An 18,717-nucleotide genomic window follows, 5' to 3' on the forward strand; every position below is an offset into this window, starting at 1 on the left:
AGACCAGTTGGGCACTTCCGCCGGCTTCATCTGTAAGGCCCGTTCTGATTGGATAAGCGTTCTCTCTTATGATTGGCCGATAGAGTGAGCAGCATTATCGCTTTCAGAGTTTACGCTAGGCGTCACGTGCGCGCCGTGTGATTACAATGTCTTGCTACGCGGATGCTCAGCCAATCAGCGCCGAGAACGGATCGTCCAATGGCGAGCGGCGTTCTTCCCAGCATGCACTGCCCCGTGACATGGAGAGCGGCTGGGGGGGCAGCTGCCAACCTGGAGCTACAAACTGTGAGTTGTAACAGTCAGGTAGGTGCTGGGGGCCCCTAGGGCCCCTCTAATGTCCCTTATCAGCATGCTATACAAGTGTCAGGGAATTAGCAGCCATAACTGAACCTTAGAGTCTGTCTGTGTGTGTATACAGTCTATTGCTCCCTGTTATCAGCCATTTCAGGCTCTAGACCAGGGGGAGGGAACCTCGGCCCTCCAGCTGTTGCCAAACTACAACTCCCATCATGCCTGGACAGCCAAAGCTAAAGCTTTACCTACCCAGGCATGATGGGAGTTGTAGTTTGCCAAGGTTTCCTACCTCTGCCCTAGAAAGTTCCCTAACTTGTAGCTCCCAGCATGTTGGGGGTTGTAGTTTTGCATGTTCACTATAGGTCTGTTGTTCCTTGTTGTTAGCCATTGTATAGCGCACCCCAGCTGTTGCAAAACTGTCAGGGCATGCTGGGAGTTGTAGTTTTGCATTACTATAGCAGTCATGGGATCCAAAGGTTAAAGTGTCACTGTTGTTTTTTTTTTTTTTTTTGTTTGTTTGTTTTTCGTTGTGTTTTAGTTTTTTCTTTTTTGCAGAAATCAATAGTCCATTGGGTTTATTAGGCAAATTTGCCATTATCTGCATTCAAAAAGACTTTCCCTAGGTCCCCCCCCCCCTCCTCTCTCTCATTCACTGCTCATTATCAGGAAATCTCGTCTTGTTGCATCAGACGTGCCCCTGTCTGTTCTACGGAGGGAGATTAGTCAGCAGCAGAGAACAAAGGATTACACAGCGGGACCTGTGTGAAAGCCGGCATTCAGAGGTCAGTGCTGACTGTCAGAGGAGATAGCCCGGTGATGTAGCTGTAAATTAACTTTGTTGTCCTCCCTCCACCCCTCCCCTCTCCATAGAGAACAATGAAGACAGGGGGGAGAGGTTCAAACTGCTTTTTCATGATAAAAATGCATTCTGTGGCTAATAAACCTAATTACAAAGTCTCTTAAAATCGCTTGGACTATTGTACTATTTCTGCAAAAAAAAAAATTAAACGACAGTGACACTTTACGGGGGCTTACTTATTTGCACCCCAGTCATCAATTATGGTGAAGATCTACACCAACGATTGCCAAACAGCAGCCTGGGATATGTCTGATTAAGAGAGGCTCCTAGTCTGGTGTGGGGCGCCCGGCCTTGGTAGATCCCTCCTCAGTGTACAAACCTCAACCAGCCACTAGAAGAATGCAGCAGCGTGTCCTCTATGCTTTCTTTCCAAGCTCAGTGACCAAGATGGACTCCTAAAGTAGGTCTATGGACCATCCTGGTCACACACACAGATCTGGGGAAGAAGCGCTCACACTCTGACCAAACAAAGCTTCTATGTTCTGCAACATGTAAAAGAGTCACTGGCATCAAAAATAACTTACAGAGCATTGTGTCACCGTGTATTGAAGAAGGAGGAAGCCATGAGATCATTGGCAGTAGATCCTTTCTCTCCTATAAGATTACGTATCTAGACAGATTTGCCATCCAGGGTTTTTTGAAAGCTGAGTGATGGGATCTGTAATGACTATAGTCTTGTTCTACTTTCCCCAGGGTATCCAATGTTGCCCCGTCATCTGCAGACAGTGGGTGGCAGATGTTTTGCCCAGGCCAGTCACTCACGACCCTTCTGCATAAGTGGAAGTTTCCTTAGATTCCCTTGGTGGACTGGACACTACCAGCCGTCTCCTCCCCACCCAGCATACAGCTGGCACCCTCAGGACTACTCAAGGCCTTTTCATTACTTTGGTTCCCAGAGACCGGCACTGCCCAGCAGCCATACTCTTCCTTGGTTTCCAGCTCAGTCATCGTGGCTTCACGGATCTCATTTCAACATGGACGCAAAGGGAGATGAACCGATTAGAAAGAGAAAGAAGAGTATGGAGGACGATGAGTACAGGCGGAAACCGTGGACAAAAAGGTCTTATCCACCGGCAAGTGATTTTCGGGTTCCACCCATACATGGGACCCCGGAGGTGTTTGTCCCTGCCGTTCCAGAGCCGGGAGCTAAGGGTAAGGACCCCCCCGCCCATCCAAAGTTTGTTTAAAGTGATATTGTCAACCCCTTCCTTTCCATATATACTGTTCTTAACATCATTTAGAAGCCTACACGCTGCACAGGTGAGATCTACCTGTATAAACCATGGGGGAGATTTATCAAACATGGTGTAAAGTTAGACTGGCTCAGTCGCAACCAATCAGATTCCACTTTTCTTACCTCACTTTCTTACTCTTGGGAAAATGAAAGGTGCAATCTGATTTGTTGCTAGGGGCAACTGGGCCAGTCTCACTTTACACCATGTTTGATAAATCTCCCCCCATGTCTTTGTTGTCTTAAAAACTGCCCTTTATTATTGGTGGACAGTACCATCTGGGTGGTGCTTCACAACAGTTGCGCCCTATCTGTGTTGGGGCCGTAGTCTCCACCCCCCTCTATGACTTTATTAGAATGGGCTGCTCCCTACTGCAGTGAAGTGTCGGGGATCATGTCGCCGGGATTCGGTGGCGCAGTCATGCACTGACAATGCTGTATCATCAGCTGCCCTGCCCCACGCTTACGTCTGCCTTGAACGATTTTGTTGCGGGGTAGCCAGAGTTCCAAAACGGATGATACAGCAGGTGCTGGAGGAAGATGATGGGAAGCTCCTGGCATGTCGGCAAAAACCATCATGCCATCATCTAAGGAAACGGCAACATCCCTGCCTGACCACACATGCATCAGGGATTCCCAGCATGATGATCCCCAGCGCTTCTAATGATGTCATAGATGGAGGCAGAAGGATGGGGCGCAATGGTCATGAAGCCCCGCCCAGATGGCACTCTCCAACAATGATAGAACAATAAAGACATGGTTTATACAGGTAGATATGAAATGTGCAGCATGTAAGCTTCTGGATGGTGCTGAGAACCGCTTTTAGAGAAAGGGGTGGGGGGTTGACAATATCACATTAAAGGTCAGGTAGACTTTAAAGCATTTGAATGTCACAGCTTGGGGGGGGGGGGGAGCTTGGGGCCTGTGACAAGGCTGGGAGGAGGCGTGGCTTCCTCCCGTGCCTCATTTGTCACGATTTACACCTGCTCGCAGGCGTAAATCATGATCCAAATCTACACCTGCTTGGAAGCAGATGTAGATTTCGTACGCCAGTTGCAGGTTTGGGCCCCGGCCGGCCGGATTCACTAAGAGGCGTGCGCCTCTTAGTGAATCCTGTCGGGGAAAAGGGGGCGCAGCCTAATATAAGACCAGTGTACGCCAGTCTTCATAAACCTCTTCCCCCAGCCCCCCCCCCCCTTACAGTCATTGCAGAGTGTTGACATAAATGGTTGCCCGTTCACCTTTATAGGTAACTATGGAATATAGTATAGCATATCCTATGCATTGCTAGCAGCTGGTCATGGGATCCAGCCCACCTCATCACCCCAAATCCAGACCCATGGGATCCAGACCCTAATCATCACCCCAAACCCTAACTCTTTGCTGGGTGACATAACAGGACATAACAGGAGTTGTCTCTAAGAAATCTTTATACATAGGAACGGAAGATTCTGATTCTGTACTATGTGAATGAATAAAGCAGGGATGGGGAACCTTCTGCTCTCCAGCTGTTGCAAAACTACAATTCCCATCATGCCTGGACAGCCAAAGCTTTTGGGCCTTTATTGTGCAAGTATGGTGGAATTGTAGTTTTGCAACAGCTGGAGGGCCACAAGCTCCCCATCCTTTAACTAAAGAGAGGGGTTATTTATATAGATGTGGTCATTGTGGATCACCATCCTACTGATACTGACCTGAATTTTTCTAATTAGCAGCTGAAGTGCAGAGAAAATGGGAGGACTTCAGTCACCTTTACCAGCAACGATCTAGTAGAGAGAAGTTTGACTTCACAGTGATGTCTTATAACATCTTATCCCAAGACCTTCTGGAAGACAACTCCAGTCTGTACAGTCACTGCCGGCGGCCATACTTATTCTGGAATTACCGACTGCCTAACATCCTACGAGAGTTGCAAGAAATGAATGCTGATGTAAGTAAGAGGACCTTTACCTTCTATAGGGGATATCCGCTATAGTAAATCAATTTTCAGATGAGATGATAGAATAGTTCAGAACCTTCTTCTAGTAAAGATTCACTGTCATTAAAAATAGATTTTGATTTGTCAAGTTATTGATCACAGTCAGTCTCAGCAGAGACCCCCACCGATCAGAAGATATAGCCAGTGAGAGAGCGAGATAAGCAAGAGCATCAGCACCATCCATTCCCTGGCCGTGTCTCCTGATTGTCTATGAGGCTACACTGTCACAATTGTCTGGGGAGTAGATGGCGCTGCTGCCGAGCTCTCTGCCTAGTTTTATCTTCGTAGCTAAGACCCATTGTGATCAATAACATGTGACCTGCAAAGACCTGTCAGAAGTTATTTTTAATGACCGGTACCCTTTAACATACTAGCCTCCAAGGAGGGACATAACGTATGTATGGGCTTTCTAGGGCTGCCAAGAAAACATGGATTCAGCTATGGCCTATGGCTGTATCAATGTTTTCCAGGGCTCATTAGGGCTGCGTACAACTTCTACTGGCAGTGCAAGTCAAATGCCGGTCCGAACTTGAACGTTGGCTACTTGCTTCTGAGTTCCGCCACAGGTTACAACAGATTGCTGGGCATCTCCTCTGTAGATCCTTACAATAGTGTATAGTCTCATTTATTTTAAGTGTTGAATTTAGAGGAGACGTCTGGCCATTCTAAATACTTCACAGCCAACAGGGCTGAACATAATATTGCTTCTCCCCGTGCCCGCCATGCAACATGTGACCAGCCCCAAGACCCTTACCAGAAGGCATTTTCCCCGCAAGTTGTGATGAGGTCACAATGCAGGGGAAAATGCCAACTTGGCTGATGGACAGGCAGCCCAGCCAATCAGTGACTGCCGTGGTGTCCCGCCCCGGTCACTGACTCCCTGAGCGGCCAGTCCAACAACCGGTCATGATGACGGTAGAGAAGAGATCTTGGAGCGGCAATCCAGCACTGGAGAGGCATGGGGAGAGATGAGTAGTGATGGCTTATTCTTTTCCATGCCGTCTCTGCCTTTTCAAAACAAACTTTACAGCACCAGACTACTCCTTTTAAGTAGAGCTGCCTGTATATCTACAGAAAGGTAACATGCTGTAAGTCCATGAGTCTGACTCCTGCAGTGAGAAAGATTAATCACCGAGCTGGGAAGTAAAGTGCGCAACTGCACGCTCCTCCTGACATATCCAGAGGCCGTGGGGTGTCAGCACTGAGACCCTGACTGTTTAATAGTTTTCATGTTTGTATGATGTGTCAAATGTTTTTATAACAATAATGCTTTACATAGTCTACATATAACTATAGATACTTAACTGAGGTGGTTCCCCATATTCAGAGCAGTTTTCATAATTCTGCTCATTGCCATGGGATACAGACAAGGGGGGGAGGTTTATCAAACATGGTGTAAAGTGAAACTGGCTCAGTTGCCCCTAGCAACCAATCAGATTCCACTTTTCTTTTCTCACAGATTTTTTGGAAAATGAATAGTGGAATGTGATTGGTTGCTAGGGGCGACTTTTACACCAGTTTGATAAATCTCCCCCAAGGTGTAACAGTAAGGTTATTACTCCAATCTCAAGAACTTTCACAATTACAGCTCCCAGCATGCCCGGACTACTGCCAGCTTTAATTGTAGTTTTGCAGACTGGCTTAGTGTAACATTAAAGGAGTAGTCCCACCTCAGCTTGTCCTCTATCTATAGGATAGCGGATAAAACACTGATCAGTGGGGGTCAGTATGTGAGGGTATAGTGGCATAAAGGAGCTATAACAGAGGTCTCCCTGGAGGGCCTCTTACACAGGCGGACTATCGGCCAAGAGCATCGGTAGAAATGCTCCTTCGGACGATAATCTGCTTGTGTAAAAGTGGCCGTGATCAGCCGAGGAGCGGTAAAATGCACTGCTTTAAAATGTATGACTGTCTACCACACATCTCCCTGTGTAAACAGAATATGTGCAGCCAACAGAAAAGGGAAACTGGTGGCATGGATATGCATGTGTCTGTGCTGGCAGTTTCCGGATCACACAGCAGTACATACTTCTGCACTGCGGCTGCCTCCTCCAGAATAATTGACAGCTGGAGGTGGCCTGAAGATACAGCCGCTGACCAGAGAGTAGGATGGGTATGTATACACTGCTTGTGATCTGGAAACTGACAGCATGAACCTATACATATCTGTACATCCGCTTCCTTGGCCGCACGAATGATACAAGGATTGGTTCTGCGTCCCAACCACTTGATTGTGCTGCAAACTAGCGCCAATCTCACTGCCAGGCATCACTCATTTGCATCCTTGTATGGCCCCATGTCTGTCCATGTAAAAGGACTCTTAGGATTTGATGCTTGTCAGTCCAGAGCTCTGAGAATACATATCTATAGCAGCCATTACCTCAGTCTATGAACATAAGCTGCAAGCTGTCATGCCACGCCACCCCCTATAAAGCCTGTGCACATTGTGCGGCCTCCACCTGTAAAGCTTCTTCTGTTTTAGATTCTTTGTTTACAAGAAGTACAAGAAGATCACTACCACGGACAGCTCAAGCCCAGTTTGGAAGCCCTTGGTATGCAGCAATCCTGTTCTTGTTTTTAGTTCATTTGTGTTTTGCGTTTGTTGCAGTGTATCTGTACAATGTGAAACTGATGCAATACAACATGGCTGACAACAAATAGATAAGGGAGGGTGGTCTGCTTTTTACTTCCCCAGGAAAGGGCGCCACATTTGGCCACAGGCCTGGTTTGGTATAGCGGCTAAGCTCGATATACCCGAAGGTTGCTGTACCAGACACGCTTATGGACAAGATTGGCGCTGTTCCTGGAGAAAAAAGCAGACAACTGTTTGCACCCCCAACAACTCTTTGTATGCTTCTAATGCAAAAACTAAGTGTTAGTACATATTACCACTAGTTCATGTAATCTAATGATAGAGCATGGTATGGCAATTACTCAATATATTTGTTAGAAAACATTGCCTATCACACTGCCCTTGCCGTCTTGTCATCCTGGTGCCATCTTTTCCCCAGGTAAGTGACACACACACACACCGGACGTCCACATGATGGAGAACGTGACCCATCAAACCAGGCACCTTCTTCCATTGCTCCAGTTCTGATGCTCTTGTGCCCATTGTAGGGGGTTTTAGCAGTGGTCAGCATGGGCGCTCTGACCAGTCTGCTCCTACAAAGCCCCATATACAGCAAGCTGTGCCCTGTACAATCTTATTATACCCAGCATGCAACACCTTTATATGGGATCAGTGCAGACTGGTTAGCCTTCACTGAGTGAGCATTGAGCGCCAATGATCCTGAACTTGTTACTGGTAGCTGCAGAAGCTTGATGCAGCCTTAGGATCCATGTTTTCCAGGACTCCTAAGGGCTGCATCAAACATCTGCAGCCACCGGTAATGCTCACCTGTACTGGTTATCTTCTTCAGGTCTACTTGGTAGCCACTAACAACTACATAAAAGGAACACTTCACAAGACTTGTCAATTTAGGGATGCTGTGACCCAGTCATCCGCACCCTTGCCAAAGTCGCCCCATGTTTACACCTGCATCTATTTTTCTTGCTTCCACTGAAGGTGGGGGGGTTGCCTATGCATTGCACATATATTCGACGAAACACACACACACGTTCCATCCCTGCTCTGCTGCATCCATACACTCCACTACTGCCGCAAGGTCATGTGACCACCACTCAAACTTCCAGAGAATTGCTTAAGTTTTTATTTGATGTAACAGGAAGTAGTTTGCCTTGTGTCAGGTGACTTCATGTGAACTACAGGATTACAGCATCAGCTATCTGATCCCTTCCAGCAGGTGTTGGTAATAGTGTAAGGCAAGGATGGGGAACCTTCGGCCCTCCAGCTGTTGCAAAACTACAGCTCCCATCATGCCTGGCCTGGATGATGGGAGTTGTAGTTTTGCAACAGCTGGAGGGCCGAAGGTTTCCAATCAATGGTGTAAGGGGACAGAACTTTATCCATCACTTACAGCAGAGGTGTCAAACTCAGACTCTCCAGCTGTTGCAGAACTACAATTCCCATCATGCCTGGACAGCCAAAGCTTTAGCTTTGGCTGCCCATGCTTGATGGGAGTTGTAGTTTTGTAATTGCTGGAGGGCCTGAGTTTGACACCCATGACTTACAGCACTTAGATGTAGTTTTGAAATTGGAATCATGAAGGCAGACAACCCAGGTCCCGTCACAGGCATACACAAAAACCTCTATAGGATTCTCTAATAATATCCTATACTGCACTATTATATCTTTACTATATCCTACCCCCTGACAGGCATCATTGTCAGCAGATACTCCATGTTCTTCTCTCCCCATCAGTGGTTTTATTATTATGGCTCTGTGTTAGGTAGTGCTCTGTATATACGGCCATTGTTACATTTGTTCTTTCCCTGTCTTCCCAGGATACATCTGTGTATACAAGTCTCGCACTGGCAGTAAACCCGACGGTTGTGCAACTTGCTTCAAATCCAACAAATTTACCCTGAAGCGAGTGAAACCTGTGGAATATTTCAGACCCAACATCGCCCTCCTAGACCGAGATAACGTCGGCTTGGTGCTGACGTTACAGCCGAAAACGGAAGGAAGAGACGTCCCGAAGATCTGCGTGGCAAACACCCATCTGCTGTACAACCCCAAGAGAGGAGACATCAAGCTCACCCAGCTGGCCATCCTCCTGGCGGAGATTACAGAGATCGCACAGATACGGGAGGGGCACTTCTGCCCCATCATCTTATGCGGAGACTTCAACTCTGTGCCGGGGTCTCCACTTCATCAATTTATAAAAGAAGGGGCACTTCAATATGGGGGATTGTCCATTGGAAGGGTAAGAGTCTGATATTATGTCCTTTATGGCCACCTAACCTTATATCGGTATCAATTCACCCCTATGATAGCGCACATTCGCAGCGGGATTAACATCTCCCCAACCCCCCATCTCTGGCCCGCCGCCGCGAGCATACATTACCTGCTCTGTGGCGCGGCTGCAGTGAGGCTCCCGGCTCCGGTCCCGCTCAGATCAGCCTCACTGCAGCCGCGTCGCCGAGCAGGTACTGTATGCTCTCGGCGGCGGGATGCAGGCGGCAGTGGGCTGATGGGGGGGGGGGGGGGGGGGGGGATGTGGCCGGGATGCGACGGCGGGGCTGCGGGCACCAGGGAGTTAAAGCACATATTCACAGCGGGATGTTAATCCCGCTGCGGATATGTGCTATCATAGGGGTGAATTGATACCGGATCCGCAACGGTTCTCGTTTCGAATCCGCAGAAGTGAGATCCGCTGCGGATCCAGTAGGTGTGAAGGCACCCTAAAGAGGTATTCCTGACAGGAGGGCTCTTTTCACTATGGCTGGGGAGGGGGTTAATCAAAACAACCACATCCACGTCGCCCCCTTTACTCTTGTTTCATTTCATAACTTAAGTGTCAGCTGGGCGGGGCTTCAGAGCAGTAGGGGTCCCATGTCCTGGCTGGGGAGAGGGCCCAACTAACATGAAGCCCCGTCCACTGATGAAATGTATCGGTTTTAGAGCAGAAAGATACAGAAAGATACAGACAAGTGTTATACAAGTATATATCAAATGTGCAGCATCTAAGCTTGTGGCTGGTGCGGAGAACTGCAAATAGAGTAAGGGGGGTGACGATCACTTTAAGTACCTCCATCTACCTGTATAGACCACCCTGACTGATCAGAAACAGTTGACTTGTCTCTAACACATGTGATGGCATCCGTTTAGGCATATATAATTCTTTTCTTTAGGTATCGGGCCAAGAGACGTACCCCAGAGGTCAAAGGATTTTGTCTATTCCAATATGGCCGAATAGCCTGGGCATCAGCCAGAAATGCGTGTATGACCAACTGGAAAAGGATCAGGAGCAGTCAGGTACAATGTGATCGATGACGCACATGGGTGGTTTATAGAAGTGATTATACTTTTGTCCCCATCACAAATTCACCATTTTATCCTGAAGATGGCAAGAAGAAAATTGGGTTTATTAGGCAAATATGCCTTTTTATCTGCATTTAAAAAGCCTTTTCCCATGTCTTACCCCCCCCCCCCCCCTTCTCTTTTCTGTTCACTGCAAAATATCAGGAAATTGTGACTTGTTGCATCAGACACAACCCTGTCTGTTCTATGGAGAGGGGAGGAGGGAGTTAGTCGGCAGCAGAGAACAAAGGATTACACAACGTGTAGGTGGGTGACAGCGGTATTCAGAGGTCTGAGAGACTGTCAGAGGAGATAGCCAGGTGATTAACTGTAGATTAACTCTTTGTTGTCTTGTTTTGGTGCCTCATTTCTCTCCACCCCTCCCCTCTCCATAAGCAAGCCATAAAGACAGGGGGGAGAGCTTCAAAGTGTTTTTTTCATGATAAAAATGCATTTTTAGGCTAATAAACCCAATTACAAAGTTTCTTAAAATCGCCTATACTATTGATTTATGCAAAAAAATTAAACAGCAGTGACACTTTAAGTATGTAGATAACTTCACCTTAACCTGCTGATGCGATAAGTAGAGTCCTCAGAACTGTGCCGCGATCCTGTGACTGTGACTCTAGGACATGTCCTATTTCTTTTTTTTTTTTTCGCGGGTCACGGCACAGATCATGTGACTGGCTGCATTCCGCCACCATGGACAATTTTACAGGATGTGTGAATGCAGCCAAATTGCGGATCTGTAACCACTGTTCAAAAAGAGCACATTGATTTCTATTGGGATATTCACACAGTCCATGTTAATTTTGATCTGAAATCTGTTCCGTTAAAAAAAAAAAAAAAATGCTCTAGTGCGGATTGTGATTGTCGTACAGATTATAAATAGAAGTTTATGGGATCCACATCCGTGGCATCCGTAAAAAACACAGAACACATCTATGCAAACTTGTACTATTCACATTTAACGGAAACAGAGACTCCGTGATTTTTCACGGTGAAAAATTAGAGGAAGGTTTTAAAGCCAAGAAAATTACTGAACATGTGAATGAGGTGTATCCATTTTTTTTTTTTTTTTTTTTATTGAAAAAAAATGCATCAAAACGCACTTTTGCTTTTTTTTTTATTATTATTATTATTATAATGGAATCAGTGGGAAAATGGATGCACACAAATGCATCAGTTTTTCATCCGTTCTTTGCACAAAACTGATTTTAAAAACGCAGTGTGAACCCAGCCTTATAAGGTGATATGTGTTTTAATAGCCAATTGTTCTGTGACCATAAATATGGAATAATGGCTATTCAGACAGGAAGCCAGATGGGTGCTATACCCTGCAGGGTAAACATGGGTAATGAACAAATGTTCTCCTTGTTGTGCTATGTGTTTGCAGTTATCACTAGAAATGTAAAATGTAATATCTTTTATTTGTCAGAGAGGAGATTGGAAGAACAAACCAGTGAGAAGACAAAGGAGCCGTCAGTGGAATCTGATAGAAGGTATGCTGGTTTTGGAAAGAAGATTCCCACTGGAGGAGTAGTCCGCAAGGATTGTGCGTTTTTCTATCCAGCATCAACACTTGTCCTCTACCAAATATAGAGACAGCTATGTGTCTCCATAGTAACAGACTACAAACCTACCCTGTGTAGTCAGATCCTAGAGTTGTATTTCTTTTTTTGTTCTTTTTACAAACATTTATTTGGTAGGTGGGGGCATAAGGATGGCCATAGGAGGGGGAATGCTGTCCCAAAATGAAGAGGAATTTTGCCATGTCAGAGTATCAACCTTTTAATAAACTTGCTTTTCCTTCCGGTATGAACAGGGTGGAACCCAGTTTGCGGCATCACTTCAGCCTGTCCTCTGTATACTCCCATTACTTCCCTGACACTGGCATGCCTGAGATCACAACCTGTCACTCCAAGTCCGCCATCACTGTGGATTACATCTTCTACTCTGCTGCAAACCATGATGTCTTCAGGCAGGCAGGTAGGTGCAGTCGTATCCCAGGTACAGCTGACTCCTTGTGTCTAATACTCCTATCTCCTCCAGCCCTCTGCTGGTTCTGTCCTGCTCATTCTTCATTATGGGAGATGTAGTCTAAATGCAGCACGATCTGTGAGAGCTAAGGTAAAATATACTATAAAGCTTGGAATTACGTCATTTGGTTCAAGCCGGTAACAATAGATGGTCTATCTTCAGGATAAAGCTATTGTTATACAATCTGCAGGGGTCCGACTTCCAGAGCCTTTGCAATTCAGTTGTCTGAAGGGGCCATGGTGCTCATGCCGCAGCCTTTTCCATGCCTAGCAGCGCCCACACCTGTGCATGGTACTGCAGCGTTGCCCCATCTACTTAAATGGGACAAGAAAGCAGCACCTTGCACCACTTCTAATACTAAGGCAACATTGGTATGAACACTGGTAGGTCTGAAGATGCTGCAGCACTCATTCAAGCACTATGACCTCCATAGAGCTGACTAGCAGAGGTGGCAGAAGTTGGACATCTATTGCAGCACGGTGACTCTATGGTTAGCACTGTTGCCATGCTGCACTGGGGTTCACCACCCATTAAGGACATCTGCAAGGAGATTATGTGTTCTTCCTGTGTTTGCATTGGTTTCCTACTTCAAAAGGGGGGAAAAAAAACACACACATAGGTTAATTGGAAATTTAGAATGTGAGCCCTACTGGGCACAGTATCTGGGTTAAGTTATTACAACCTGTCTACAAAAGAAAATGAAAACTGAGAAATGGATTCTAATTAGAGATGAGCGAACCTCGAGCATGCTCGAGTCCATCCGAACCCGAACTTTCGGTATTTGATTAGCGGTGGCTGCTGAAGTTGGATAAAGCCCTAAGGCTATGTGGAAATCATGGATATAGTCATTGGCTGTATCCATGTTTTCCAGACAACCTTAGAGCTTTATCCAAGTTCAGCAGCCCCAGCTAATCAAATACCGAACGTTCGGGTTCGGATCTACTCGAACCCGAACCCGGTTCTCTCATCTCTAATTCTAATCTCTATCAACCAAGATCTTTTAATTCCATAACCCAACACTAGATGGCGCTAAGACCACATGTGACATTTCTATACCTGTTGGTATCCATCTCCCTAAGTACAAAGTGAGAGTTTTCTGGTGCGTGTATTATTTACATATTTTATTATAACTAATTTATTTTAAGAGATTTATAGTGTAGGATATAGATATAGTTTTGTTTTGTCTTTGGTCTCTGAAGAGAAATTGCATGTATGAACTTTGCACTTTTATTTTGAGGTGGTCCTGTGCATCTAAGACTGTACAACATGAAAAATAGGATATATATAGTGTGTGTGTGTGTGTGTGTGTGTGTGTGTGTGTGTGTGTGTAATATATATATATACACACACACACACACACACACACACACACACTACCGTTGAAAAGTTTGGGGTCACAATGAAATGTCCTTTGTTTTTGAAGGAAAAGCACTGTACTTTTCAATGAAGATAACGTTAAACTAGTCCTAACTTTAAACAAATACACTCTTTACATTGCTAATGTGGTAAATGACTATTCTAGCTGCAAATGTCTGTTTTTTGGTGCAATATCTACATAGGTGTATAGAGGCCCATTTCCAGCAACTATCACTCCATTGTTCTAATGGTACTACTCCCTTCAGAGGACAGCACAAACAGGCTCTAACCAGAGTAGAAAAAGAAGTGGGAGGCCGCGTTGCACAACTAAGCAAGAAGATAAGCACATTAGAGTCTCTAGTTTGAGAAACAGACGCCTCACAGGTTCCCAACTGGCATCTTCATTAAATAGTACCCGCAAAACACCAGTGTCAACATCTACAGTGAAGAGGCGGCTGCAGGATTTTGGGCTTCAGGGCAGAGTGGCAAAGAAAAAGCCATATCTGAGACTGGCCAATAAAAGAAAAAGATTAAGATGGGCAAAAGAACACAGACATTGGACAGAGGAAGACTGGAAAATAGTGTTGTGGACGGATGAATCCAAGTTTGAGGTGTTTGGATCACAAAAAAGAACATTTGTGAGACGCAGAAGAAATGAAGAGATGCTGGAAGAATGCCTGACGCCATCTGGTAAAGAAGCAGTTCACTTTTTTATTTCGGCCCCCCGGGTAGCTGCTGTCATGTATACTTACAGAAGATGATCTGTGTCCCGTTCCCGTCCCGCGGTGCCGTTGAAATCGGGCGCGCGCACTTCCGCCGGCGCTATGACTCCTCTTCTCTGACCAGTGATTATACACCGGAAGTCACTCTCTTCCATGCATTTGCTATGGAAGCGCATGACTTCCGGCGTTCAAATTACAAGGCAGAGAAGAGGAGTCACAGCGCCGGCGGAAGTGAGCATGCCCGATATGAACGGCACTGTGGGACGGGAACTGACAGACGGGAACGGGACACGGATCATCTTCTGTAAGTATACATGACAGCAGCTACCCGGGGGGCTGAAAAACAAAAAGTGAACTGCTTCTTTAAGCATGGTGTAGGTCATGTGATGGTCTGGGGTTGCTTTGGTGCTGGTAAGGTGGGAGATTTGTACAAGGTAAAAGGGATTCTGAATAAGGAAGGCTATCACTCTGCACCGCCATGCCATACCCAGTGGGCAGCGCTTGGTTGGAGCCAATTTCATCCTACAACAGGACAATGACCCTAAACACACCTCCAAATTGTGCAAGAACTATTTCCAGCAGAAGCAGCAGCTGGTATTCTATCATAGGTAATGGAGTGGCCAGCGCAGTCACCAGATCTGAACCCCATTGAGCTGTTGTGGGAGCAGCTTGACCGTATGGTACGCCAGAAGTGCCCATCCAACCAATCCAACTTGTGGGAGCTGCTTCTAGAAGCGTGGGGGGCAATTTCTCCAGCTTACCTCAACAGATTAATAGCTAGAATGCCAAAGGTGTGCAATGCTGGAATTGCTGCAAAAGGAGGATTCTATGACGAAAGCAAAGTGTGATGTAAGAACAATGTTATTTCACATACAAATCATTATTTCTAACCTTGTCAATGTCTTGACTCTATTTTCTATTCATTTCACAACGTATGGTGGTGAAGTGTGACTTTTCATGGAAAACACAATTGTTTGGGTGACCCCAAACTTTTGAACAGTAGTAACATTATATATATATATATATATATATATATATATATATATATATATATATATATATATAATATATATATAATTTTTATTTATTTATTTTTATTTTTATTTTTTTTTTTCTTTTCTTACAAAATGTTATATGTTGTAACTTTTCTCGCAGATGCAAATTGACGCATGGCATTTTTACAATCAATTTGGGGAACTACTATAGGGTTGTGGCTATAACAGCATGTGTTATTTTCATTTTATAATTTAGGTTTTGTGCATATTAAAGGGAACCAATCGGGCTGATATGGTTCCCTGAACTTCTGTATACAGCTCCTGCAGCAGCGAGGCACGTACCGGCCATGGCTGCAGCAGTAGCTGTATACCCGAAAAGAAAGGACTTTAATCCCCCGGGTGCGTGACAGGCGGCAGCAGCGGGGAAGTAGTCATCTGGGCCGCTCCCCGCCCGTATCTAGTCAGCGTGCTCTGCCTGTCAGTGCCCTCTAAGGGATGATTGACAGGCAGAGAGGCCAGTAAAAGACCTGTCGGTGCGGTGACTAGATACAGGCAGGGAGACGCCCAGATGACTACCTCCCCGCCGCTGCCTGTCATGCGCTCGGGGGATTAAAGTGCTTTTTTTCGGGTATAAAGCTCCTGCTGCAGCCACAGCCGGTACATGCTGCAGGAGTTGTTTACCGATTGGGCAGATTGGTTCCCTTTGTGTGTCCCAATCTAAATATGAAGTGCGCTCCAATCATCCCAAATCCGCTGGTAGCACAAGGGCCATTGGCCGCCATCTTTCCTAGAACAGAAATAGCATAGATATTGGTCTGTGACGGTATATACACAACTTGTCTAATTCATAAGGTAATAAGCAGAGATTTCTGTGGTTCCCTTTCAGGCTCCGATGTCCCATGTAACGGGCTGCAGCTCCTCGGACGGTTGTCACTTCTCACTGAGCAGGCTCTATGGAGCGTCAATGGCCTTCCCAATGAGACAAACTCCTCCGATCACCTCTCCTTGATGGCTCAGTTCCGGCTGGAGTTATGACTGCACCAAATTCCCCAGTTTTAGGTGGTTGTTTTTTTTTTTTTTTTTTTTTTGTTTTTTTTATTCTGCATAGAAAATACACCTGTAAGGTGCAGACAGTTATTTATTCCTGGTTTTATATTCGTGTTTTATTGATTTTTGCTCAGTTTCAAAAACTGAAGGTTTATTTGTTTTATTGAACTTTATGCTGTTTGTAAAATTAAAAAAAAAAAATTGTAAATAGTTTCTTAAGAAAAAAATTAAAACTCAGTTCAAGTAAAAGCCTGCCTGCTGTTTCTGTAACCCCAGAGACTTTAAGGTAGAAAAAAAAATAATCATTGTCCTGTTTTGTAATAATAGCCGTATTTGTTACCCAGTCCCTCATTCATAACTGGCCTACCTTTTTTTTTTTTTTTTTTCTCCACGGGGGATTTACGGGGGCCTCTGGGTATTGGTCCTGTGACAGTGGGATTTCAGGGCCATTCTATGGCCTCCCTTCCCTGTTTGTGCACCCCTTGCGGGGATGGCGGTCGCTGACTGACACGGTGGTGAGTTAGTGTAGGGACCCATGTGAGCCAGGAGACCTGCATGCTGGTACATGGGGCAATATGGTTTGATCAAATTATATACAAACATCCTGGAGTTGGTTTTTAAATGTAGCTGAGAATCATTAGTATCAGCCATAGGTGTGAGGTGCAGCGCTATTTTCTCTTTTTGTCCGTATATTACTACTATAATACTGCTCCTATATACAGGAATATAACTACTATAATACTGCTCCTATATACAGGAATATAACTACTATAATACTGCTCCTATATACAGGAATATACTACTATAATACTGCCCCCTATATACAGAAATATACTACTATAGTATGATACAATATTACTTCAATTATATGTTAGAGCAATAATTGGTTGCTTTCTTGTTTGTTTTAATAATTTGTTATATTTATTATATGATTGTTCCTATCACTTTGTATTTTTGTATAACTTCAATAAAATATTGTAAAAAAAAAAATATATATATATACTACTATAATACTGCCCCTATACACAGGAATATACTACTATAATACTGCCCCCTATATACAGGAATATAACTACTATAATACTGCCCCCTATACACAGGAATATAACTAATACTACCTCCTATATACAGGGATATAACTACTATAATACTGCTCCTATATACAGGAATATAACTACTATAATACTATCTCCTATATACAGGAATATAACTACTATAATACTATCTCCTATATACAGGAATATAACTACTATAATACTGCTCCTATATATACAAGAATATAACTACTATAATACTGCTCCTATATACAGGGATATGACTACTATAATACTGCTCCTATATACAGGAATATAACTACTATAATACTGCTCCTATATACAGGAATATAACTACTATAATACACGAACAGGAGAGAATGGAACGGCTGCACATCCCATCTATGGCTGATACTAATGCCGCTAGGCCTATATTAAAAATCAACACCAGAGTGTCTGTATATGAATTGATCAAGCCATATTGCCCCGTATACCACCGCGCAGGTCCTCTGGTCCACACGGGTCCCTACGCTAACTCCACACCGTGTCGGTCAGCGACCGCCAACCCCACAAAGCGTGCACATGCAGGGAGGGGAGGCTATGGAACGGCCCTGCAACCCCAATGTCACAGGACCAGACCCAAAAAGCCCCACCAAAACCCAGCCAGCACCACCGGCGGGGAAGGCTGCCCCCAAACGCCACAAGTATGGATAAGGCCGGGTTTTGGTGGGGCTTTTTGGGTCTGGTCCTGTGACATTGGGGTTGCAGGGCTGTTCCATGGCCTCCCTTCCCTGCACGTGCACGCTTTGCGGGATTGGCGGTCGCTGACCGACACGGTGTGGAGTTAGCGTAGGGACCCGTGTGGACCAGAGGACCTGCGCGGTGGTACACGGGGCAATACAGCTTGATCAATTCATATACAGACACTCTGGTGTTGATTTTTAATATAGGCCTAGCGGCATTAGTATCAGCCATAGATGGGATGTGCAGCCGTTCCATTCTCTCCAGTTCGTATAACTACTATAATACTGCTCCTATATACAAGAGTATAAGCACTATAATACTGCTCCTATATACAGGAATATAACTACTATAATACTGCCCTCAATTCATAGGAAGCAGTAGCAATGATTTGTCTTTTTGCCCCTTCATTTGCTATGTACAGATCTCAGTTCACGTTCCCTTTGATCCTCTAGAAATAAATTACAGGGATGATGAAGCTTAAATATTCTATA

At 45.1% G+C, this 18,717-nt stretch overlaps 1 protein-coding gene across 7 annotated transcripts; it reads left to right on the forward strand.

Annotated features, from left to right (window-relative positions):
* Positions 1 to 131: 131 nt before the first annotated feature.
* On the forward strand, positions 132 to 16,630 carry ANGEL2 (angel homolog 2). 7 transcript variants are annotated; one of them, XM_069954963.1, is made up of 10 exons: positions 238 to 285; positions 961 to 1,076; positions 1,847 to 2,305; positions 4,097 to 4,314; positions 6,845 to 6,914; positions 8,770 to 9,191; positions 10,120 to 10,243; positions 11,727 to 11,790; positions 12,114 to 12,277; positions 16,288 to 16,629. In XM_069954963.1, exons 3-10 carry the CDS (start codon positions 1,855 to 1,857, stop codon positions 16,434 to 16,436), a joined length of 1,662 nt encoding a protein of 553 aa, XP_069811064.1. In that variant the 5' UTR covers positions 238 to 285; positions 961 to 1,076; positions 1,847 to 1,854; the 3' UTR covers positions 16,437 to 16,629. The 7 variants fall into 7 exon arrangements, with proteins under 7 accessions (XP_069811060.1, XP_069811061.1, XP_069811066.1 ...); XM_069954959.1 differs by lacking the exon at positions 961 to 1,076 and having other exon boundaries at positions 132 to 285; positions 16,288 to 16,630; XM_069954960.1 differs by lacking the exon at positions 961 to 1,076 and having other exon boundaries at positions 163 to 285; positions 4,100 to 4,314.
* Positions 16,631 to 18,717: the final 2,087 nt, after the last annotated feature.

The sequence above is a fragment of the Dendropsophus ebraccatus genome, chromosome 15 (assembly GCF_027789765.1).
Source record: "Dendropsophus ebraccatus isolate aDenEbr1 chromosome 15, aDenEbr1.pat, whole genome shotgun sequence".
NCBI classification, from domain to species: Eukaryota; Metazoa; Chordata; class Amphibia; order Anura; family Hylidae; genus Dendropsophus; species Dendropsophus ebraccatus.